Consider the following 26,324-nt stretch of genomic DNA (forward strand, 5'->3'; position numbering starts at 1 on the left):
TTTACCGAGGAGCTCCGGGAGATGAAACGCTGGAAAAGATGCCTAGAGAGTGGTTGGAGGGCTAGCCGGTCCGAATCTGATCGAAACACTAGTAAGATTCATATTAATACTACTTAGTGGCGATAAAAGCGGCAAAATGGCAACATTTTCCTGCTCTTATCGCGTCTGCAGATAACTGCCCAGCCGCACTGTTTAGGGTGACACGCTCCTTACTTAACCAAGGAACTGGGAAAGACCCCTTGTAGGGTAGGGCTGAAGAATTTGTTCAGTATCTGCAGGATAAAATCACTCAGATTTGGACAGGCTTGGACTCTGACAGGATAGATTCGGGTGAGTTGATGGCGATGAATCTTGTGGAGACCATCTGGAATGAGTTTGACCCTGTGACCCCCAAGGGCATGGGCAGGATTATGGGGAGACTCAGTGCTGCCACTTGTGTGCTGGACCCGTGTCTCATTTGGTTAGTCTCGGCTTCCCGGGAGGTGATACGAGCCTGGCTCCAGGCGATTACCAACAAAGCAGTGGAAGTGATGTGCCAGTGCCTGGAGGCTGTTAGGGTCTGAATGGGAGTAAATAAGCTAGCACTCAATCCAGACAAGACCGAGTGGCTATTGATGTTTCCTCCCAAGGACAGTCCAGACTCTCCATCTATTAGCCTGGGAGGTGTGTGAAAGCTTGCACCCCTCAGAGAGGGCCCGCAACTTGGGTGACCTCCTGGATCCACAGCTGACATTAGAACCCCATCTGTCAGCTGTGACCAGGGGGGCCTTTGCCCAGGTCCGCCTGGTGCACCAGTTGTGGCCCTATCTGGACTGGGAGGCACTTCAAATGGTCACTCATGCCCTCGTCACCTCAAGTCTCGATTACTGCAACGCATTCTACATGGGGCTGCCCTTGAAGAGTGTTCGGAGACTACAGTTGGTCCAGAATGCAGCTGTGCGAGCGATATCGGGTGTACCTTGGTACACCCATGTTACACCTATCCTCTGCGAGCTGCACTGGCCCCCTATTGGTCTCCAGGACGCCGCTACAAAGTGCTGGTGATCACCTTTAAAGCCGGACATGGCATTGGACCTGGATATCTGAAGAGACCGCCTCCTGGTACCACCCTCCAACGTCCGATAAGAACTCACAGACTAGGCCTCCTCCGGGTGCCAGTCAACGGACAATGCCAGCTGGTGACCATTCGGGGGAGAGCCTTCTCTGTAGCTGCTCTGGCTCTGTGGCACGAGCTACCAGCAGAGATCCGGACCCTTCCCACTCTCGTGGCCTTCCAAAAAGCCACAAGACCTGGCTGTTTCGACAGGCTGGGGTTGCTGATTTTTTTAAACCAGGTTCAACCCCCAGTAAAGCCAACTGTCTATTGTGCGTTTTAACTATGTATGTTCTCTCCCCTGTGTGTAATTTTATTTTATTTTCATTTTCATTTCCAACACCTCCCATTCTGTCCTTACCCACATCCACGTGTAAATTTTTTACCTTCCACCCTGCCTTTACCCATGTCCACATAATATTTTATCCGCATCCATTGCTCCTCACATATTTACTCCACCTTCCTGGAGACTCTCTGACTAATCTTTCTTAACCTTATATTGAAATAGCAATTCATACAAACATCAGCTTGCATTCTAGCCCCAAGTAGTCTAGTTAAGCTTTCGCTACCCTTCCATCTCCCACGCAGCTCCCAACTCCGTTCGTTCCAAACCACAACTCAAGAAGATCGCGATCTCCGCTCTCCTCGCCTAGGAAAATAATTCATGCGCAATTTGAGTTAGAGTTCAAACAAATCTTATATACATATATGTCCACAATCAGCAGCGCTTCTTTCAGCCTCCATATCTCATCATCGATGTACAACTTTTCCATTTTATACCAGGCAGAAATCATGAAGTTTTAAAAGCATCGCTAAGTCTTTATTCTTTACTCTTCTGCCCTTCCGGAAGAGGAAAGCAACACCCTCCGCCTTGTGGCCACGTGTCCCGCTGCTTGTCTTCTCCTTCTCCTTGTCTCTCTCCAGGTCCGGATGAATCAGGAAGTCCCGCCTTCAAAGTCTTGTAATAAAATTCTCGGGCTTCACAGACAGAGTTAAAGCGATGTTTTTGATTCTCAAATGTAACTGTAATGCCAGCAGGGACTTCCCATTTGTATGGAATCTGAGAATTTCTGAGTTCTTCAGTTAAGAAAATGTAGTCTCTCCTTGCTCTTAATATTTGAGATGGTATTTCTTTAAAAACAATCAAGTCCTGTCCATCAATTCTCAGCCTCTTGTTGTAAAGCCTCTGTATTATCACATTTCTGGATTCCCTTGTGGTGAAATATATAATTATGTCCCTCGGAAGCTGTCGCTGTTTTGCTACCCACGAATTCTGGCGGTAATTTTTTTGGATCTGCCAATCAAAGTTAAGTCCCGGACTTCCCACGAGCGGCTAAGAGCCTCAAAGAAGATCTGTTTCAAATTCTCCTGTTCCTTTTCACGCAGTCCTCTAACTCTTATTGCAAACGCAGTCTTATTATAATTTATCATGACAAGTTGTTTTTGAGCATTTTCAATTTCCTGTTGTAACGTTTGGATTTTGGATGTCAAATTAGAGTTGGTTTCTTCCAAAAGTTCCAATTTATCCTCCGTTTCAGCAATATAATCTGTCATAACTGTCATTACTCCGATCATATCCTCCTTTGCTTGAGCAATTTTAGCATCAAATTGATCATATAAATCCGATATCAATTGATTAATTCCTGTCTGAAATTATTCGTTTTGAGAAGAAATTCTTGTGTTAACAAATCTCCAGTGGAGGGCGTAGGAGGCAAGGGCAGCGACTTCATAGCAATTTTTTGAGATGTGTTATTAAGGAAGCGCTTCTGCTTAGATTTGGGAGCCATTCCAAAAAATAAAAATAAAAACAAGCAATCAAGCAAGCCAACAATCAACGTCTCTGCTCCCCTCAGTTAATCTTTTAACAGTTAATACGGAGAAGCCTTCAGAAGAGTAGAGCTGACAAAGTACGTCACATCAAACACAAAAGCTATAAGATCGCCATCTTGTGACGCAGCTAGAAAAGGGAGCCTTTTACAAAATTGAAGCTGGTATTTTGGATAGTAATAGAAGAAATTCCTCAGGAATGGTCCCCGCCCGGATTAATTTTTAAATAGCTTAGCTTTGTCCTGGGGGGGGGGGGCAATCTGCCTAGGGCTGCAAAAAAGCAGCTGCGAAGAACTGGCTGGAGTAAAAGCTCAGCTAATGTTGAACCTCTTCTCCATTCACAGCGGAAAAAAAGGCTGTGAATTACAAAGAGATCCTAACGACTGACCTTCTCCCTGCCCCTTTCTGCCAGAAAGGGGAGATATCTATAGATCTTATAAGATATACAGACCAGAACTCTGAGAGGAGCTCCGTTGAGCTCCCGTCGGCGACAGGCTCCTCCCCCAGAAGCTATTTTATTTTCGTATTTGTAAGCCGCCCGGAGTCCTCCAGGATTGGGCGGTATATAAGCTCATTATATTGTGAATTGCGAATTGCTTCATTGAGAGAGGGGTTCTTTCTCACTGCCTTGAAGGAGGTGGTGGTGAGGCCCCTCCTTAAGAAGCCTTCCCTGGACCCAGCTTCTTTAGCCAACTATCATCCGGTCTCCAACCTTCGCTTTGTAGCGAAGGTTGTTGAGAGTGTGGTAGCATGTCAGCTTCCCCAGTACCTGGATGAAGCTGTCTACCTGGATCTGTTTCATTCGGGTTTCAGGCACAGATACAGCAAAGATGGCATTGGTCGTGTTGGTCGATGATCTCTGGCGGGCCCGGGACAGGGGCTGCTCCTGTGTCCTGGTCCTATTAGACCTCTCAGTGGCTTTCGATACCATCGACCATGGTATCCTACTGCAAAGATTCAGGAGGTTGGGAGTGGGGAGCACTGTTTTATGGTGGTTCTCCTACCTGTCGGATCGGTTGCAGTTTTGTTTACTGGAGGGCAGGGATCGACCCCAAGGCGCATCACTTGTGGGGTGCCTCAGGGATCGGTTCTCTCGCCCTCCTGTTCAACATATATAAGCCACTTGGTGATATCATCCATGGTTTTGGGGTATGGTATCGTCAATATGCTGATGATACCCAACTTTTCATCTCTACCCCAAACCACCCAAACGATGCCCTCGTGATGTCCCGATGCCTGGAGACTATGTGGATCTGGATGGGGAGGAACAGGCTCAAGCTCAATCCCTCCAAGACTGAGTGTTTGTGGTTTCCATCATCCTGATTTTGCATCTTGTTCCATTTTGATGATAGGAGGAGAAATTTTAGCCCCATCAGAGAGGGCCCGCAATCTGGGCGTCCTCCTGGATACGCGGCTTAGTTTAGAAGAACACCTGACCAGGCGAACCTGGTAAAAGGGGGTCCTTTTACCATTTCATTTCATTTCATTTTATTTATCTTGTATGCCGCCACTCCCAGAGGACTCCGGGCGGCTCACAACAGACAAGGGAAGGGGGATAAATAGACAAAGACAACACTTTAAAAAAAGACGCAACATTCACAATTTCCGTGGGCTGGATGTTTCACAAGCCCCTCGGCCTGCTGGAGCAGCCAGGACTTGGTGGTTTTGCGGAAGGCCGGGAGGGTAGTAAGGGTCCGGATCTCCACAGGGAGTTCATTCCAGAGGCTGGAGCTGCAACAGAGAAGGCTCTCCCCCGGGGAGTCGCCAGCCCAGTCTATGGGAGATAATGGGAGGTTCACCTAGTACATCAGTTGGGCCCCTTCCTGGATCGGGATGCTCTGTGCACAGTCACTCATGCCCTTGTCCTTCTCGCCTGGACTACTGTAACACTCTCTACATGGGGCTGCTCTTGAAGAGCACCCTGAGGCTTCAACTGGTCCAGAATGCGGCTGCATGGGTATCATAAGGGCACCTAGGTGCTCCATGTTACACCCCTTTTAGGCAGCACTGATTGCCGGTTGTCTTCCGGGTGCGATTCAAGGTACTAATTATGACCTTTAAAGTGCTCCATGGCTTAGGCCCAGGATACCTGCGAGACCTGCAAGACCACCTACTGCCACCGGTTAGCCTCCCCACCGTCCAGTGCGATCCCACAGAGTTGGCCTCCTCAGGATGCCGTCAGCCAGACAGTGTCGGCTAGCGACCACCCAGGAGGAGAGCCTTCTCTGTGGGAGTGCCATTCCCTCTGGAATGAGCTACCCCTGGAGCCTCGTATAATCCCCAACCTCCAGTCCTTCTGACACTGCCCTAAAAAGTTGGCTTTTCCAGCAAGCCAGCCTGGCTGGAACAAAACAAAACAAATTATTGATCATTGTTAATTTTAATCGATTTTTTAAAAATGTTATTGTTAATCCTAATTGGATTTGTTTGTGATATTCTATTTTAATTTTTTTTTAACTTTTGTAATACGTGTTTTTTTAATAGTTGTACGCCACCCTGAGTGCCTTGGGAGAAGGGCAGCATATAAATCCAATAAACCAAACCCAACCAACCAAGGGACCCTGGAGGTCTTCTAGTTCAACCCCTTGCTTAGACAGGAAACCCATATACCACTTCAGACAAATGGTTATTCAATCTCATCTTAAAAACTTCCAGTGTTGGAGCATTCACAACCTCTGGAAGCAAGTTGCTTCTTTCTTTGATTAGTTTTCCCCCCACTGCTTCTATTCTACCTACTATACCTAATCAGATGCCTTGGAGAATAGATTGACACCCTCTTCTTTGTAGCAGACCCTGAGATATCGCCACACTGCTATCAGCTCTCCCCTAGTCCTCCTTTTCATTAAACTAGACATACCCAGTTCCTGCAATGCTTCTTCATATATTTTACCCTCCAGTCCCCTAATCATCTTTGTTGCTCTTCTCTGCACTCTTTCTAGAGTCTCAACATAATTTTTACATCCTGGCAACCAAAACTGGATTGAGTATTCCAAGTGTAGCCTACCAAGCTTTATAAAGTAATATTAACATTTCATGTGATCTTGATTCTATCCCTCTGTTTATGCAGCCTAGAACTGGTGTTGGCTTTTTTTGGCAGCTACTGATCACAGCTGGCTCATATTTAAGTGACTGTTCACTAGGAGACCAAAATCACCCTCACAGTCACCACTATTGAGCAAGGTACTATATACATTGTGCATTTCGGGGTTTGTTTGTTTGCTTAATGTTTGTTTGCCTAAATGTAAAACCATACTTCTTCACCATTGAATTTCATTTTCTTAGATAGTGTCCAATGTTCAAGTCTATCAAGATCTTTCTGGAATCTTAAGTCTATCTTCTGCAGGTTGGGAAATTCGTGCTAGCTTGCCGTCATCACCAAATTTGATGAATTCCCCATCTATCCCCTTGTCCAAATGTTTCATGAAGATGTTAACGAGTACTAGAGCTTAAACAGAGACTTGGGGTACCCCCCTGCATACTTCTCTCCATGTAGATGTAGTTCCATTGAGGACTATATGTTGAACATGGTTTGTGAACTAGTTACAAAAGCAACTGGTGGATTATCATATACTCTTATCTACTTTTATTATTATTATCTACTTCTATTTCTGTTTCCATATTTCTACACTGAGATATATAGTGATTTAGTTTATTTCTTCCATCACTTCATCTCTCCGAGGACTCTCTCCTTTTTTTTTTTTTTGAGTTGTGAATATGAGAAATCTCTGTACAAATATTTCTCTCTCTATTATTATGAAATTAACTTGTTTGTATCTCCCAAATCCTATGGGGCCTCCAAGGCAAAACAATAACCCGACCATGATAGCATTGTAATGTTTTCCATGACATTCAAACTAGAAGCCCCTTACAACTCTGTGAGTATAACCAGTGGTAGATATTACTGTCTATCTCTGCCTGAAAATAAGCTGATGAGGCCATGTCAAGTCTGTTCTACTTGGGCACCTTCAAGAATCATGTTGCAGACAGAGACATTTGTATACCAAAAGAAGACTTCTATGGATGATGGTAACATTGATGGTATCACTGTTGACAGTAATGCCTCAAGTGGCATCCCAGGATCACAATGTTCTATGTGAACACAATGAGGCCTGCCTTCATTGAGGACTGCACATTGAGTGCAGTTGATCAGACAGTAACAAATCCATCTGGTGGATTATCATCTACTCTTATCTACTTTTATTGTTATCTACTACTATTTCTTTTTCCATTTGTATGTCATATATATAGTGATTTCATTGATTTTTCCCATCACTCCCTCCCTCAGAAGTCCTTCATTTTTTTTTAGTTTTGAATATAAAAAATCTTTATACAGATACTTGTCTCTCTATCATTATAAAATTGATCCTTTTGTATCTTCAAATCCTATGGGATTCCAAGGCAAATTAATAACTGACCATGACAGTCTTGGTAATTTTTCCATGACATTCAAAGTAGAAGCCGTTAGACCTCTGAGAGTACTAACAGTGGTAGATATTACTCTCTATCTCTGCCTGAAAAACAGCTGATGAAGTAATTTCAGACTGTTCTACTTGGGCACCTTCAAGAATCATGTTGCAGACAGGGCAATTTTCCTTCTGTTAGGAATATAATCTAATGGTTAGGTTGGCAATATATAAATCATGTAACAATGTTGTACCTGTTTCTTTAATCATACTGTAAATGTGATTGGTTACTGTTTTCCTCAATCGGCCAACAAGAGGGGCCAGAATGACTTTTTAGCTCTATGTTTGTTAGATGCTGGATGATCTGATCTGCGTGCTTTGGAAGTTGGCTGTTAGAAAGTGCCGTGCTCTATTGTAAGTTTTGCAACTGCTAGCAAACTTTTGGTCCCGGACGTTTGTATGTTTATGGACTATGTTATTTGGATTATCCCTTAACTGAAAGACATTGCATGACTGACTGTCCTTATCAAGTGTATGACTTGGATGTTGATGGACTCTGATACCTCTATTTCCATGAAAGTAAAGCCTATTTAAACTGCAGTACCTCTATATGCTGGTTTGTGTGTTCCCAACACTACTCTCACAATGCTTCTCTGAATGCTTCCATCTATAGCAATAGCAGTAGACTTATATACCGCTTCATAGGCCTTTCAGGCCTCTCTAAGCGGTTTACAGAGAGTCAGCATATTGCCCCCAACAATCTGGGTCCTCATTTTACCCACCTCGGAAGGATGGAAGGCTGAGTCAACCCTGAGCCGGTGAGATTTGAACCGCTGACCTGCTGATCTAGCAGTAGCCTGCAGTGCTGCATTTAACCACTGCGCCATCTATGGATGATGGTAACATTGATGGTATCACTGTTCACAGGAATGCCTCAAGTGGCATGCCAGGATCCTAATATTCAATGTAACATGATGAGCCTCCTCCTATACATTACACATATCATCAACTTGGAGACGTTAGCATTGGTAGCATCATTTCTGTGATCTCGCCATTTTCTGATACCCCTGATTTCAGTCGACATCCTTCTCAGGAGGTTCAAGATGGATTTATGTAGGTTCCTAGTTGGTTGATTTTTCCAGCTCTGATTCCAACTGGTGAATTATATGATGCTCATTTTTTTTTTCAATCTCAAGTATAATAACAAAATCCAGAAACACCCATTTTTGAAAAATAGGATACCTTGATGTATTTTCAATGTAGATCAAAACTCTATTATGACATGTTATAACTAATTCATTCTACGTAGAGATATAGATTTGTGTATATGATGTACATACAACTAAATCTGAAGGAACTTTTTAGTTATGATTAATATTTAAATTGCTATTACTGGTAGGAAAATTGTGTTTCTTCAAGAGCTAGGTCTGGAAGATTGGACATGCCATCATCTGAAGCGGACTCTTTTCAATGTGTTATGTAATTCTTGTTACAGAATATATTATCAAAGCTACCAGCACATTCTTGCTTTAGTGTTTGCCATCGAGGAGATCAATGAAAATCCTCAGATGCTGCCCAATATCACGCTGGGCTTTCACATCTACAATAGCAATTTTAGTCCAGGTTGGACTTACCTTGCTTCCATGGGGCTTCCCTTCACTCAGGGCAGATTCATTCCTAACTACAAATGTGGGGTGCCCAGAAATCTGGCTGCTGTCCTTGTGGGGCCCTGACATCTGTCTCCATGGTGCAACTATTCTGAGCATCTACAAAGTTCCTCAGGTAAGAGTGAAGACTGACTAGGTTATATACTCCTTGCAGACAGCTGGTCATTTGCATCTTTTAGTGAGATGTTAAGACTACCTGAAGATTTATCTGTGGCCATCATGGTCAACTGAGTGGTGCAAATGGGTATGGAGCTTTCTTGGAATTGTTGAGAGGACTGGGCTGTAGATTGGAAGCGGATGATGTTGCATCCCTCCCTGTCTGTTGAGAGATGGCTTTTGACATAGGTAGCCTCTTTGACCCATTTTTCAAACCAGTGGTTCTCTTTGTCCAAAATGTGAACTTTGCTACCTTTACAAGAGTGGCCTTTTGTCTTCTAAATGGAGATGGACTGATGACTCTAGTCCTGATGTTTTTGTTCTCCTATGTTATGCTATGAGTTAACCTGTCTGCAAGAAGTATATTCCCCCCCATCTAGTCAGAGTGAAGCAGCATCTTGGATGAGAAGTGAAACGTCTTCAAAGAAAAGCCAGAAAGTCCAGTTACCTTTTGAAAAAGCAACTTTGGGAAACCATGTCCTGGATGTTTGAGAATCTCCATAGACATTCGGAAATAATGCAAATATTGGAGCATGTTTTAGTATGTAAGCTTAAGGACACCCTGTCTGATTCAATTGTATGTACACAGTCTTCAGAGGCTCACAACAATATTTATTTATTACTTCCTTTAGCTTGACATTATGGTTCTGCACCAGTGATGAGATAAAGAGACTCAAGCAGTTTTCCTCCAACAAATGTTTCCAAATGAATCCCACCAGCATACGGCTCTTCTCCAGCTATTGCTGCCATCTTAGATGGATCTGGATTGGAGTTCTTGCTGTGAATGATGACATTGGAGAGAAATTTGTTCAGGAGGTGCTTCCCATGTTTTCCCAGCATGGCATCTGCTTTGATTCATACAATACTTTCCTTATGTAGCTTTTTACATTGATTATAATCAAGTGATAGATGATGCAATCCAAATATACCAAGTTCTCATGAACAGCACAGCTAATGTCATAGTCCTATATGGTGAAAGTAGGTCCATAACTTTTCTGAGAATGTACTTGCAGTTGGGAGAAGTGGATGATATACCAAAGAAGACAAAAATCTGGGTTACAACAGCTCAGGCAGAGTACACTTTGATTTCCTTTCATAAATCGTGGGATATCCATTTCCTGCAAGGGGCTTTATCCTTTGCAGTTCACACAAAGGAGATTGAAGACTTTCCAAAGTTTCTTGAGAGCATAAGTCCAATCAACAACCAGCATGATTATTTTAGGAAAGATTTCTGGGAACAGGTATTCAAATGTTTCTTCACTGGTCCTGAAACAGAGAACAAATGTACTGGCAGGAGAGACTTGAGACCCTTCCCACATCTGTCTTTGAAACACGCAATGAGTGGCCAGAGCTATAATATTTACAATGCAGTCCTTGCTGTGGCACATTCTTTGCAATCTCTGTATTTATCAAAGTCCAAGCAAAGAATATTAGTGAAAGAAGAAGGCAGCAGTTTCCGAATCAAGTGTTATGGCAGGTAAGATCTTAAAGCAGAGAATGCCACCATATGTGTATTATCAACATATGTTCATAAATCTTAATTTATATAAGTAAAATGTGTGTATTGTGTGTGCGTGTATGTTCAAGCATACCTCTGGAACACCTTGAGCAATTTCAACCAAACTTGGTACACAGATGACTTACTCTCTGAAAATAAATACTGTAGGGATAAGACACCCCTAACACCCCTCAGTGTCTGTGCATGTGTGTCTGTCTGTTTTTTTTTTTTTTTTTTTTTAGTTTTATTAGAATTTGTAGGCGCCCTTTTCCCTGAGGGGACTCAGGGCGGCTCACATAAAACTAGGAAAGGGGGATACAGACAACAAAATAGAGACATATACTAAAAATAGTAAGCAACATCCATACAACATTCGGGAGGGGCAACTATCCTTATCCCCAGGCCTGACGGGCGAGCCAGTTCTTCAGGGCTGTGCGGAAGGCTTGGACGGTGGAGAGGGTATGAATCTCCACAGGGAGCTCGTTCCAAAGGGCCGGGGCTACTGCTGAGAAGGCCCTCCTCCTTGTGGTTGCCAGCCGACACTGGCTGGCCGATGGTATACGGAGGAGGCCTAATCTATGTGATCTTATTGGTCGCAGGGATGTAATTGGCAGAAGGCGGTCTCTCAGTATCCAGATCCACTGCCATGTAGGGCTTTATGGGTGATTAATAGCACCTTGAAGCGCATCCGGAGATCGACAGGTAGCCAGCGCAGCTCGCGGAGGATAGGTGTTATGCGGTGAATCGAGGTACACCCCAATCACTCGCGCGGCTCGTTCTGCACTAGCTGAAGTCGCCGGATGTTCTTCAAGGGCAGCCCCATGTAGAGCACATTGCAGTATTCCAGCCTGGAGATCACTAGGGCCCGAGTGACTGTTGTGAGCGCCTCCCGATTCAGGTAGGGTCGCAACTGGCGCACCAGGCGAACCTGGGCGAATGCCCCCCTGGCCACAGCCGTTAGGTGGTGGTCAAATGACAGCTGCGGATCCAGGAGGACTCCCAAGTTGCGAACCCTCTCTGAGGGGTATACAATTTGACCCCCCAGCCTGAGTGATGGTATACTAGTCAGATCTTTGGGAGGGAAACATAACAGCCACTCGGTCTTTTCTGGGTTGAGCACAAGCTTGTTAGCCCTCATCCAGCCCATAACGGCCTCAAGACCCCGGCTCATCACATCTACCGCTTCATTGAGTTGGCACGGGGCGGACAGATACAATTGAGTATCATCCGCATATTGATGGTATCTAATCCCGTGCCTGCGGATGATCTCTCCCAGCGGCTTCATGTAGATGTTGAATAGTAGGGGATAAGACCGAACCCTGAGGCACCCCATAATTTAGGGCCTAGGGACGATCTCTGCCCCCCCACTAACACCGACTGCGACCTGTCCGAGAGGTAGGAGGAGAACCACCGTAGCACGTTGCCTCCCACTCCCACCTCCCGCAGTCGTCAGAAGGATACCATGGTCGACGGTATCGAAAGCCGCTGAGAGGTCAAGGAGGACCAGGATGGAGGAATGTCCTTCATCTCTGGCTCTCCAGAGATCATCCATCAATGCGACCAAAGCGGTTTCTGTGCTGCAGCCGGGTCTGAAGCCTGACTGGAAGGGGTCTAGGTAGTTTGCTTCCTCCAAGGACCGTTGGAGCTGGAAGGCCAGAGAAACTGTTTCTCTGTTTATGTGTGTTCCAACATAACTCTGGAACGCCTGGACCACTGAAATGAAAAGGAATGAAATATATCTAGTGTCAAATCACAGTACTTTTTTCCAATGATAGTGTGCATTAGTATGATTAGTATGGTGTTAGGATACAGCCTGTTGTGCCTTAAAATGACATCTACTGTACAGCACAGTGGAGTTGCCATGATAATGGCTTCACAGTACTTCACAAGGGGGCTCCAACCTAATACAGAATTAGGATAAATAAATACCTGGGCAAACACTGGGTTATCAGCTAGTAAATAATATTTTATAAACTGATATGATTCTAAAAGTGACATAGACTATATGACTTACTGAACTAGAATATTTCTATGCTCATATTAAAATTATAATAAGCATTCTACAAAAACAATCTTTTTGATAATCTTCAGGTCCATCAAACTAACTGTCATAAGGATGAGTCTATAAGTAGATGAAGGGAGATCGCTCTCTCCCTCTCCATTATGTGCTGGAATCAGAGGACTGATAATCTTTTGTTCTAGAAGATTTGATTGGAATGTTTGCAATGAATCATACAGACCTTTTTGTATGCCAACTTTTCAAGAAATTTCTTGATGATGATGTGCTTCATGAATCACATCATAGACTTTCTATTAAAGCTCACTTTCATTCCTGTACTGCTCTTTATTTCTTTCTGCCTGGGCTTATTCTTCACTCAGAAGTCATTTTTTTTTAAATTTACTCTGCTTTCATGCCACTAAAATCTATTGTGCTATGTTGTTTACGGATCCTTGTTAGAAGGAAACAGAAAATGTGTTGGATGTGTTCTTTTTACATTCTCTGTTCTCATTATTATAATATATTTAGTAATAGCTACTCTTGTTTTTTCCTGAATAAAGTGTTAGTAAGGGGAACAAGGAGGTAGTGGATACTTGTAGAAAACAAGCATGGTTTTAGAATGTAATTTATGGATTTTGTGGAAAGTATTAATTTATCTGATCATTTTCAAACACTTTTGCATATCTGATATATATTTGCCTCCAATTGCCACCTGAAAAGTCCTGATGAAATTGTCAAATTTCTAAGATTATAAGGAAAAAAAAAGGAAAACACAAAAATCTGCACTTTATGCACTTTATCAATATGTATAGTCCCTAAAGGCGCTAGAACAGCTCGCCTGTTATAAGGCCCTACTTTCTAACCATTTGTAGGGATTGTTCTCTGACATAGTAAAATCACTTGGTGAGAGAGGAAATTGAAATTTTGGGTCACTTTGGGTCACCTCTGAGATATAACCAGGCAATAGGAAGAATTACAAATACCTGTTTCCTACTAGCTGGGCCTAACCTCTAAGTGAGATGATTGTGATAAAAATCAATGATAGATAGATAGATAGATAGCTAGATAGATAGATAGATAGATAGATAGATAGATATTATGTATATGTGGTTAATTGACAATGAGTAAAGGAGTGAAACACACAGACACACAGAACACAGACACACAACAGGACACACACACACACACACACACAGACACACACACAGACACAGACACACAGACACACGAACACACACACACACACACAGACACACACACACACACACACACACATATATATATATATATATATATAATATATATATATATATATATATATAGCATTTGTGCTGATAAATAAATAAGGGAGACTAGTATAGATCTATATATATATATTGCATTTGTGCTGATAAATACATAAGGGAGAACTAAAATAGATCTATTTCAAGCTATTTAGCTCTCATCAGCTAGCCATACCTTTACTGGGATTTGAACTTGTGCTTGTATTACATATTAAGCAGTTGTGTTAACCACTAAGCCACAGTTTCTCCTCCTTTATCAGCTGAGCCAGGGAAATAGGTATGTATTTAGTGTCACAACCCGGTAGGCCCAAATATGGGAGGAAGCTACTGCTTCCATTCTCTGTCTATCGGCTTGTTGCAAGAGACCATCATGACAGAAAGCCATTATTTTTACTGTTGCCTTTGTTACATTTGTGTTGTGTTTCTATGTTTGGGTGTAGGTGTGCTGGTCTTGTAGTATTCAGGTCTTTTCCCATGTAAGATTGAGGACTGTCTCGGCAACATTTCGGAGAGGTCTCACTCGCCATCTTCAGGCTGGTGTTTTCGGCTTAAAGCGTGGTCAGAGCTTTAAGCCAAAAAACACTAGCCTGAAGATGGCGAATGAGACCTCGCCAAAACATTGCCAAGACAATGTCATCTTACATGGGAAAAAGACCCGAATACAACAAGTCCAGCATAATCTTCTATGTGTATCCATTTTCAATGTATTGTATTTATTAATTTTTGCTTATTCTTTGTTTCCAAATGATTGTTGTATTATTTTGTTGTCCTAATCTACAACTAAAATAAATAAAAGCAAATTGAGCCATATCCAGTATAATTCTTCCCCTCTCTCGTTTTATCTCTATCGTGTACTATAGCTTCATTCCTTTTCTAAGAAGTGTCTCATTCAACAACAGTGTTGGCGAAAAGATCACTTTTGACAAAAATGGAGAATTCATTGATGGATTTGATATTAGCAACTGGATCACAATTTCCAAACATTCCTTTATTAGGGTCAAAGTTGGAAGAATAGATCCCACAGCTCCACCTGACAAATTCTTCAGTATCTCTGTGGATTCCATCACGTGGCCAGTAGGATTTCTTCAGGTTAGAAGTATGATTTTTGGTTTCTATGCTTCATTTATACAGAAAAAGTCTCCCTCTATGATGGAAAATTCATAGGATCATCTCTTGGTTAAGCCCTGTAAAAATCCACTGGGAAAATGTAAAAAGAAGAAGACTTTTACATTTGAAATATTTGGTATAGAATTATTTATCAGTTTTCATCATGACATCTCATATGGCTAATGCCTCAACATGGAGCTGCCCTTCAAGAGAGTTTCTCCTCTAGTACCCCTCAACTGGAATTTCTCTCTCTGGAGGTCAAGATGGCCCCAATCATGCTGGCCTTTTCTAGGACCCTAAACCTCTGGTTTTATGCCACTGCTGGAGCTTGTACCATGTGAAGTGAAACCCTACTTAGTTGTATGAGTGATATAATTGTAATTTTTCTTGGTTGCTTTGCATTTATTTTTCTATATCAAAAATATTATTCTTTGTATTTCTTGATAGGCACCACCTTGTTCTTATGTAACGCAACCTTGTCAGGCAGGGTACCAGCAAGGTCAAGAAAGAAGATAAGTCATTTTGCTGCTATGATTGTCTTCCATGTCCAGAGGGGAAAATATCAAAGGAAAAGGGTAGGAGATTCAAGATATAATGAGGATAAGGTTATAGTATCTATTGTAATTGTAGCCAATTACCAATTGCCACCTCAAGATCGAAAGGGAGAATGAATTAAGGGTTCAGTATGTCCAGGGACGTGCAGTCACTAGAGGCAGGGGAGGCATAGCCTCACCAGTCATGAGGAAAAGGAAAAATTTTTAAAGATTTTTTTAAAAACTAATTTAAAAGGCCAAGGTTAGTTGCTGCCAGCCAGATTCCAAGTCACAAGGACTTTGAGTCTGCTTGGTGTTTAACTGTAGGGAGAGGAGGCGAGAGAACTATGGGCCTCCTTTGCATAACTCTTGCCTTTTAAGAGTTAAGCAAGGGTTAAAAAGTGAAAAAATTTCGTATGCCAAAGAGGTACGTGATTCTCCCGCCTCCTGATCTGGGGCAGTGAATCATGCCTTGCAGTTGAGCGACTGCACAATCTAGCAACAGGAGCCTTGCTTGTAAAACGCTCCTCTGTTGGAAAAGGTCATGCTCCGAGCAAGTTCAACTCTCCACTTTGCATGGTGAGAGCTGCCAAGTTCCTTTGCTGCAGACCCGGGTATGGTGCTGGGCTGACTGCAGGCTCTATAGCGGACACAATGCTGGGGCTTCGGCGGGGCTTTCCAAAAGGGCAGCACTCGAAAGCGGCATAAGCCGCAGCCAGGGCAGGGATCATTTAAACTTTGCATATGCATGTCCATAAGTTACAAAGTGACCAGATGCTGGCCTAAAAACTCAATGGTCCAAGGTGCCTTCTGGCAGCCAAAATAGGGCTCGGGGGTCATCCTGCAGCTCTCTGGCAGCAAAAATGGGGTTGCAAGGGGTCGCACCAGGCTCCCTTGTGCCACATTTTCAGCACAACAGTGTCCTGCAACCCAGACACAATGCTGGGGCTTCGATGGGGCTTTCTGAAGGGGCAGCACTCCCGAACGTGCATAAGCTGTGGCCAGGGCAGAGGGGAAAGTGGCGGCAGCGGAGGAAATGGCAGCAGTGGCCGATAAAGTTCCCACGACGCAATGTGGCCCGGAGCCGCCGCGGCCGACATTCATGCTGCCCGCCGCGGCCGACATTCATGCCGCCACCACAGCCGACATTCATGCCACCGCCGATGCCACCGCCAGCCTGCTGCCCAGCCTGCAGCCAGCCCAGCACCATGCTGGTCTGGCTGCAGGCTGGGCCAGCAGGCGGGCGGTGGCATCGGCAGTGGCGGGACACTTTGCGTCACAGGAACTTCATTGGCTGCCGCTGCTGCTTCCTCCGTTGCCGCCGCTTTCCCCTCTGCCCTGGCCGCAGCTTATGCTGCGTTCGGAATGCTGCCCTTTTGGAAAGCCCCGCCGAAGCCCCAGCATTGTGTCCACTATAGAGCAGGATGCGTCCCGCGTGTATGGCAGACACAGCGCCAGGGCTTTAAAGCCCTGCCGCTGTGTCCACCATAGAGCAGGAAGCCCCGCCGAAGTCCCAGTGCTGGCAGACATAGGGTGGTAGACATATGGTGGCTTTTGCCCGCTTGCCTCACCAGCCATAAAGCTTACCGCACGTCACTGAGTATGTCAGTTTGTATAATCCAGAATATACAACTCTTTTTGTTCTTTTTCAGACATGGCTGATTGCTCTCTGTGCCCAGATGATCATTATCCAAACCCTGAAAGAAATGTATGCCTTCCAAAGCAGATTAGCTTTTTATCCTATGAAGAACCCCTGGGGATCAGTCTTACTGCCCTTTCCCTTTGTTTTTGTTTTAAGACCATTTTGGTGCTTAACATTATCATTAACATAAAGATACTCCCATTGTCAAAGCCAATAACCGGAATCTCACCTACACGCTCCTTGTTTCTCTCCTACTTTCCTTCCTTTGTGTTTTTTCTATTATTGGGAGACCCAACAAAATTCTGTGTCTCCTTCGTCAACCAGCTTTGGGCTCATCTTCTCTGTGGCAGTTTCTTGTATATGGCCACCAAACCTGGCTCCAAAATGAGGAAATGGGTGGGTGGAAGAATGGTCACTGTTATTCTTTTTTCCTGCTCCCTTGTTCAAACCACTATTTGCATAGTATGGTGGACAATTTTTTCCACCATACCCAGATGTGATATGAAGTCAATGTCTGAAGAAGTAATCCTGGAGTGCAATGAGGAACGATCATGTTCTACTGCATTTTGGGATTTATGGGCTTCCTGGCTATGATCAGCTTCTCTGCTGCTTTTCTAGCTAGGAAGTTACCTGACAGTTATAATGAAGCCAAATTCATCACCTTCAGCATGTTGGTCTTTTGCAGTGTTTGGCTTTGCTTTGTTCCAACTTATTTAAGCACTAGGGGAAAATATATGTTGGCTGTGGAGATCTTCTCCATGATCTCCTCCAGTGCTGGATTATTAGTGTGTATCTTTTTCCCCAAGTGTTTTATTATTGTAATTAGACCTGAACTGAACGATAAGCATCAGTTAATGAAAGAAAATCATAAATCATCCCTCTTTATATGTGTGTCTGATAATTTTAAGCCAGAGAGTATACAGCATGTGCAATTACATAGCGGAATGGGACAGCCAACGTGCCACAGTCATTTGTTACAGTCAACTCATTGTAGGACAACTCACAATGTCCAACTCACCACAGGACAGTTCACTGGGGGCCAAATCAACTATTCAATTTAAATATTGTTAGGAATATAATCTAACGTTTGGGTTGGCAATATATAAATCATACAGCAATGCTGTAACTGTTTCTTTAAAGCATACTCTAAAATGTGATTGGTTGCTGTTTTTCCTCAATCGGTCATAAGAGAGAGCCAGAATGACTGTTAGCTCTCTGTTCGTTAGATGCTGGGCTGATCTGATCTGAGTGCCGTGAACTATTGTAAGTTTTGCAACTGCTAACGAACTTTGATTTCTGAACTGATTATATGATACTGAACTATGTTATTTGGATTATCCCTTAACTGAAAGACATTGAAGACTGATTGTCTCTTCTGTGTATGACTTGGACTGTTTGATGGACTCTGATACCTCTATTTCCATGAAATTAAAAGCCTATTTAAACTGCAGTGTCTCTATATGCTGATTTGTGTGTTCTCCAACACAACTCCCATAACATTTCTCTGTACGTACTCACTCTCCCAACGGGGAGCTTACCTAATATTGGTTATGGACGCAGAATGTACCAGACGTAGCTAAAGTAGAGTTGGTGTTGATACCCAATACCGCATACAGACAGCTGTTTATCTTAGTGATTGTTACTATCCTGGAGAAGATGGCGAACAACCCATCAACAACTCTATTGATGATAACCCAGTTGGATGGAACAAACTATGTTTCCTGGTCTATGAAATGTAGTGTACTCCTGCATAGGGAAGCTTTATGGGATGCTGTACAGAATCCACCCGATGTAACTGCTTGGAATCCAGATAATGATTATGATGCCAAGAAAATAGCAGATTTTCAGTGATGCAGTGAACAGGCGTTGTATATTATTGGTCTAACACTGAATGACCAACAATTAATTTATATTTGCGGGGAAAATTCTGCTGTAAGATGTTGGGAGAATTTGAAGAGGAGTTATGTACATGACACTGTAGGTGCACACATACATCTTACATGAAAACTGTTTAGGGCACGTCTTCTGAAAGGTGAAGATATGTTAGCTCATTTAAACTTTATGAAAGGGGTTTTTCAGGAGCTACATGAAAAAGAACTAATCTTTTCTGAGCTACATCAAGTTTATATCATATTCTCCTCACTGGATGAGAGTTATGATGTTTTTATATCTTCTCTTGAAGTCCTAACCCGAAATGAACTAACCTTGACTGAAATTACTGTATGACTTTTGGAAGAGTCAAGAAGGATGGAGAGGGAACAATTGAAATAGAAGCCAACACAACATGAGGAGTCACCTTCTACTGCCTATATTGTTCAAAAATGTTATTCTTGTGGGGCTAAGGGACATATAGCTAGGTTCTGTAAAAAGGCAAAACAACAGAATGTCGGAAGGGCTAGAAAAAATGCTAATGTCAACTTAGCGATGTCTACTTTGGCTATGTCTAGCAATGCACCTATAAACCATGATTCATGGGTTATTGATAGTGGAGCATCACAGTGCATTGCTAGAGATAGAAAAAGATTTGTAAAAATGACCACGAGCAAGGAACATGTATGTTCAGCAAAAGGATGGAAGGTGAAGGCGGCTGGTGAAGGTAATGCATGTTGTTCATTCCTAAAGGTGAAGTTACCAATGTTATATGTACCTAAACTGAAATTTAATTTATTATCAATAAGGGCTCTAGTTAATATTGGCTATGTAGTAACCCTTAGGGGAGATAACTGTATAATTGAAAAAGAAGGTAATAGGATTACTGCCAAATTAACAAATGGTTTATACGTTATATCTGATGCCCAGATAGCTTATAATGTGAAAATACATGACAAATGTATAATTTACTACATAGATGCATGGGGCATATTTAAAGTAATTTTAAAATATTTTAATTTTTACCATTTGCATTTCATTTGTCACTCCTTTGTTTAATTATCCTATTCCATTATTTCTTCCATATTAGTGTAGTTCTTGTCTTGCTTGGAATTTTCCTATCATCACCTGGCTGCAGCAAGTTAGCTGCGACAAGTTTTCCTAGATTCATTACGTAGGACTTATCGGTTTCAGTGTCCACCTTATGAAAAAGCTCCCTCTGTATGATTTTTATCTTCTTCAAGGATGTGAAGAACTGAGTTTTCTCCCAGATGTTAATTAGTTACATTATTTATTGCATGGTACCTTGGATTTTTTTTTTATTTGCATTGGATTAAAGTCTGAGAAAAGGTTTATGTTCTGTTGCTTGTGTTTGCATTATATTCAATTCCAATAAGACATGGTCACATTCACCCAAAGTTCTGGCAATTTTAACCCATTCTAAGACCACCTTTTTCTCTGTTAGTAAGAATTAGCAATAGCAATAGAACAGACTTAGATAGTACTTTACAGTGATTTACAGCCCCTTTCTAAGGGGTTTAGAGAGTCAGCATATTGTCCCCAACAATTTTGGGTCCTCATTTTACCCACCATGGAAGGATGGAAGGCTGAGTCAACCTTGAGCCTGGTGAGATTTGAACTGCCAATGTTCAGGCAGCCAGCAGCCGACAGTCAGGAGAAGTACCCTGAAGTACTGCACTGTAACCACTGTCCCATTGTGGCTCATTAGATCCATTAATGGCAGCCCCTCTAGTTCCCTCCTCTATCTTTTGGATGACAAAGTTGTCAGTAAGTTAGTCAGGAATGTGTTGATCTCCCACTAGATGCAGTGTTTGTTTTCCAGTTTGATGTCAAATAATTAGAATCACCCTTTACTACTATGATGTGTTTCCTACATATCAAACAGCAAAATTAATTTATATTTATTTGGCTTTAATTTATTTTTTCTTTTTCTTGACAATGCCTATCATAATTTTCTAATTTTCTAAATATATAATATTATAAACTGGAAGAATTACTAAAGAATCACTTCAGTTCAAGAAGATAAACTGGAAAAATGACTTTCTATATTACAGTTAAATTGCAAGTTATCTCTGTTAATATGAGCTGTCAGGCCTGGGGAGTGAAAGAGTAGTTTTAATTAATAATTAAAATAATCATATTAGGCTGTTGGTTTGAGCTCCGAGCTTGGCAACTTGATTGCAAATGTTTCATCACCATTTGAAGAGACTGCATCAGTGTGTTTTTTTTTTTATTAAATGTTTTTTAATTTTAGTTTAAAACGGGTACAGCATCTTTCTTAATATATCAATCAATTACAGATAAGTTTTGGTACATCTCCTCCACAGTCAACCAACATAACTCATATTAATTCAAGCATTATTATATATCCATTTTCATTTAACTGTAATTATTATTTATAAGTATTGGTAGGAGTAATAATCTTGAACAATACCTACCCACACCGATGGGAGGGGAGAAAAGTCAAAAAAGAAAAGAAAGAAAAAAGAAAAAAGGACAAATAGAAAATAAAAATTAAAATAAAAGATAGTAGATAATACAAAAAAAGACAAAAACGACAATCAGGAAAACAAAACAAAACACAGGTGTCTATTATGAAAAAAAAAGAAGTATATCAACTGGTTACAACATGTTTTGGTGCTTCTCTTCCGTTAATTCATATTAATTCAGATATCTTAACTCGAATATTTACCATATCAACATCATTATACCTCCAGTTTTAATTATTATGGTTATTTAAACATCCTTCATCCTTAGCTATGCTAAAGAATTAATCCATAACACATGCTGGCAATTCATTTACTTATTTGTAAAATCCTCTATTATCATCAAATCCTCATATCCTATTTTAGCTAAACATCCATAGTATTCAATTATGCCATATATCATAACATTTCCCCAGTATTGATTAACATTTGATTGTATGAATTTTATTTAGTTTTTTTAATAGTGCTAATTATTATAGTTAATACTCTTTATGTATAATCTAAAGGTGTTTTCTCATACCCACTTGTTAGTTATCATATCAACTCCACATTATATACATTACTATCAATATCAATTATTATTCAGCAATATCTGTTACAAGAAAAAGCAATTAGGTTTAACTAGTTTTCAATTGTATTCATCAATCTATCAGCCAGTTCCAAATTATATATATTGCTATCCATATCAGTCATTATTCAGCTATATCTATTACAAATTGAAGTAATCCGATTTAGCTAATTTTAGGTTGTATTGTCCCATCTGTCAGCCTGTGTCCCTCCAACAACAAGATTTCCTCAGTCCAATAGCCATTTGTTGGATAAATTTACCAAATGTTTCCATAAGCAAATCCAAACAAAAATATTTCGGCACCTTTGGATTCTGAATGTCGGTGATGAAATAATAATGTTGTCCTAGGCTTATAAAATTTCCCAAATTAACTTTAATTCTCAAGGGTGGATTTTCCATTCCTCCTGCACTCTGTCTCTTTAAATGAGTCGTCTTTATAGCTCCCCCACTCCTCTCTTCCTCTGAGATAGACCAGACACCATTTCTCACATTTTCCATTTGTGTTTCAGGAACATTTAAGCATTCAACGATCTCAGTTTTAACTTCATATTTTAGAATCAGTTGGTCAAGTTTTCTTTCCAGTTTTTGGTAAGAATCAAAGAGTCCTCTACACGCAGAGAAAAGAGCCTGAAATGAAATCTTAGAGGTATTTTGGGACGCCATGATGTGTCGTAGTTAAAAATTAGAAGCTCTCTTTTCCCCCCCCCCCACAGGCTTCGAAGCACTTTTTTTTTAGTCTCTTACAGGGTGTCAGTCTTATCTAGTTGTAAACAGAACTAGGTAGTAAAGTAATAAAAATGTCGAATCGTGACAGGCTAATTAGTAGGAGATAGGTTTTACGATCCACTTAGGGAGATTCAGAGGGGGGAGGATGTCACGGAGTTTCTTGAAGCATTTAAGAAGTAAAGTAACCACCAGTCATAAATCCATTAGAAAGAGCCAATTCGCCGCTAAATCTTCCTGTTCTTTGGTTTCAGTTAGCTTAATTTTTTAACACGAACAGTCTCTCTTGGATAATAAAATCAGCTTACCAGATGACATCACTTCTTCCATTCTTAGGGGCAACCTGCAGTTTCAGTTAGCACGCAGCTAATCCAAAAAGGAATTGGCACGAGGAGTTAATACCCCCCCCCAGAGATTTGCGGATATCTCTGGGGTCCTGGGTCTCTCCCCACCTTCACTGTCATCTCCGGGACAGCTAGAGTTCAAAGAACCCGTCCAAAAATCCTTTGGTATAGAGGAATTTCAGGAGTAGCCTGAAACTCCATCTTCTCACTGCTAAGCCCCGCCTTCTTCCCCCTGCATCAGTGTGTTTTGAATTCAAAATTGAAAAGGCACTAACAATGTCTTCTCTAATGGTGATGAAAAGTTTGGAACCAAATTGCCAAGCTTAGAGATTAAAACCAATAGCCTAACTACCAAACCGTGCTATTAATATTCAAACACATTTCAAAAAACATCCTGTCTTCTACTTTTGTAATTCTTAGTTCTATTCCTAAATCTGTGTCAGCTTTATTACAATAGAATCAATCTTAGAATAGAATAAAAGAGTAGGAAGGGACCGTGGAGGTCTTCTAATCCAACTCCCTGATCAGGCAGGAAATTCTAAACTACTTCTGACAAATGGTTTTCCAGTGTCTTCATAAAAAATTCCAGTGTTGCGTCATTTACAATTTCTGGAGGCAAGTTGTTCCACTGATTAATTGTTCTAAATGTCAGGAAATTTCTCCTTAGTTCTAAGTTGCTTCTCTCCTTGATTAGTTTCCATCCATTGTTTCTTGTTCTGCCCTCAGGTGCTTTGGAGAATATCTTTGCGCCCTCTTCCTTGTGGCAGCCCCGGAGATATTGGAAAACTGCTATCATGTCACCCCTGGTCCTTTCTTCGTTAAACTAGACATACCCAGTTCCTTTAACCGTTCTTCATATGTTTTACACTCCTCTAATCATCTTTGTTGGTCTTCTCTGTATTCTATCTAGAGTCTCAACAAAATTTTTACATTGTGGTGACCAAAACTGGATGCATTTTTCCAAGTGTGGCCTTTTCAAGGTATTATAAAGTGGTATTAACACTTCACCTGATCTTGATTCTATCTCTCTGTTAATTCTACCTAGAACTATGTTGGCTTTTTTGGCAGCTGCAGAACACTGCTGTCTCACATTTGAGTCCACTAGGAGAACAAGATCCCCCCCTCACTATTGAGCAAGATACCACATATACTGTACCTGTGCATTTTGTTTTTCTTGCCTAAATGTAGAACCTTACTTTTTTCACCATTGAATTTCATTTTGTTAGATAGCATCCAATGTTCAAGTCTGTCAAGATCCTTCTGGATCTTAAGTCTATCTTCTACAGTGTTGGCAATTCCTGCTAGCTTGCCATCATCTGCAAATTTGATGAGTTCCCCATCTATCCCCTTGTCCAAATATTTGATAGAGATGTTAAAGAGTACTGGAGCTTAAACAGAGACTTGGGGTACCCCACTGCATACTTCTCTCCATGTTGATGCAGTTCCATTGAGGACCACATGTTGAACGTAGTTGGTCAACTAGTTACGACAGCAACTGGTGGATTATCATCTACTCTTATCTACTTTTATTATTATTATCTACTTCTATTTCTGTTTCCACATTTCTACACTGAGATATATAGTGCTTTTGTTTATTTTTTTCCATCACTTCATCTCTCAGAGGGCTGTCATTTTTTTTGGGGGGGGGGAGTTGTGAATATAAGAAATCTCCATACAGATACTTGTCTCTCTATTATTATGAAATTAACTTCCAAATCCTATGGGACTCCAAGGCAAAACAATAAGCCGACCATGACAGCTTTGGCAATGTTTTCCATGACATTCAAACTAGAAGCCCTTACAACTCTGTGAGTATAAACAGTGGTAGATATTACTGTCTATCACTGCCTGCAAAACAGCTGATGAGGCCATGTCAGACTGTTCTACTTGGACACCTTCAAGAATCATGTTGCAGACAGGAACATTTGTATACCAAAAGAAGACTTCTATGGATGATGGTAGCATTGATGGTATCATTGTTGATAGTAATGCCTCAAGTGGCATGCCAGAATCCTAATATTCAATGCGACCATGATGAACCTGTTCCTATCCATCACACATATCATCAGCTTGGAGAGGTTAGCATTGGTAGCATCATTTCTGTGTTCTTGTCATTTTCTGATCCCACTGATTTCAGTCGACATCCTTCTGAGGAAATTCAAGACGGACTTATGTATGTTTCTAATTGATTGATTTTTCCAGCTCTGAGTCCAATTGTTTAATTATATGATGCTCAAGATTTTTTCCTCTGAGCTATAATACCCAGAAATACCATTTTCTCAAACATAGGATACTTTGATTTATTTTCAATGTACATTTAATTGCCGCATGAAAGCAGATTATAAATCCATTATGACAAACTATATCTAATTCAGTCTAGGTCGAGAATATAAATTTCTGAGCATGATGCAAACAAATAATATCTGAGGGAACTATTACCGATGATTAATATTTAAATTGATATAATTGTAGGAAAATTTAGTTTCTTTCTTTGAGATATAGATCTAGAAGATTGGACATGCCATCATCTGAAGCAGACTCTTTTCAATGCATTATGTAATTCTTGTTACAGAATATTTTATCAAAACTACCAGCACATTCTGGCTTTAGTGTTTGCTCTCAAGGAGATCAATGAAAATCCTCAGATGCTGCCCAATGTCACACTGGGCTTTCACATCTACAACAGCAATTTTAGTCCAGGTTGGACTTACCTCGCTTCCATGGGGCTTCTCTTCACCCAGGGCAGATTCATTCCTAACTACAAATGTGGGGTACCGAAAAATCTGGCTGCTGTCCTTGTGGGTCCTGACATCAGTCTCCATGGTGCAACTATTCTGAGCATCTACAAAGTTCCTCAGGTAAGAGTGAAGACTGACTAGGTTATATACTCCTTGCAGACAGCTGGTCATTTGCATTCTTTTAGTGAGGTGTTAAGGCCACCTGGAGATTTATCTGTGGCCATCAGGGTCACCTGAGTGGTGCAAATGGGTGTGGAGCTTTCTTGGAATTGTTGAGAGGACTGGGCTGTAGCTTGGAGACAGATGATGTTGCATCCCTCCCTCTCTGTTGAGAGATGGCTTTTGACATAGGTAGCCTCTTTGGCCC

General features: G+C 41.5%; 1 protein-coding gene across 1 annotated transcript in view; it reads left to right on the plus strand.

Moving 5' to 3' along the window:
• Positions 1-26,324, plus strand: part of LOC116521791 (vomeronasal type-2 receptor 26-like) — a 40,139-nt gene that overhangs the window by 1,626 nt on the left and 12,189 nt on the right. Inside the window, exons 2-6 of the mRNA XM_032236446.1 lie at positions 8,819-8,946; positions 10,026-10,124; positions 10,290-10,387; positions 10,562-10,623; positions 25,792-26,077. Coding sequence (XP_032092337.1) covers positions 8,819-8,946; positions 10,026-10,124; positions 10,290-10,387; positions 10,562-10,623; positions 25,792-26,077 — 673 coding nt within the window. The remainder of the gene's footprint in view (positions 1-8,818; positions 8,947-10,025; positions 10,125-10,289; positions 10,388-10,561; positions 10,624-25,791; positions 26,078-26,324) is intronic.

Source organism: Thamnophis elegans, chromosome Z (assembly GCF_009769535.1).
Source record: "Thamnophis elegans isolate rThaEle1 chromosome Z, rThaEle1.pri, whole genome shotgun sequence".
Taxonomy (NCBI): Eukaryota; Metazoa; Chordata; class Lepidosauria; order Squamata; family Colubridae; genus Thamnophis; species Thamnophis elegans.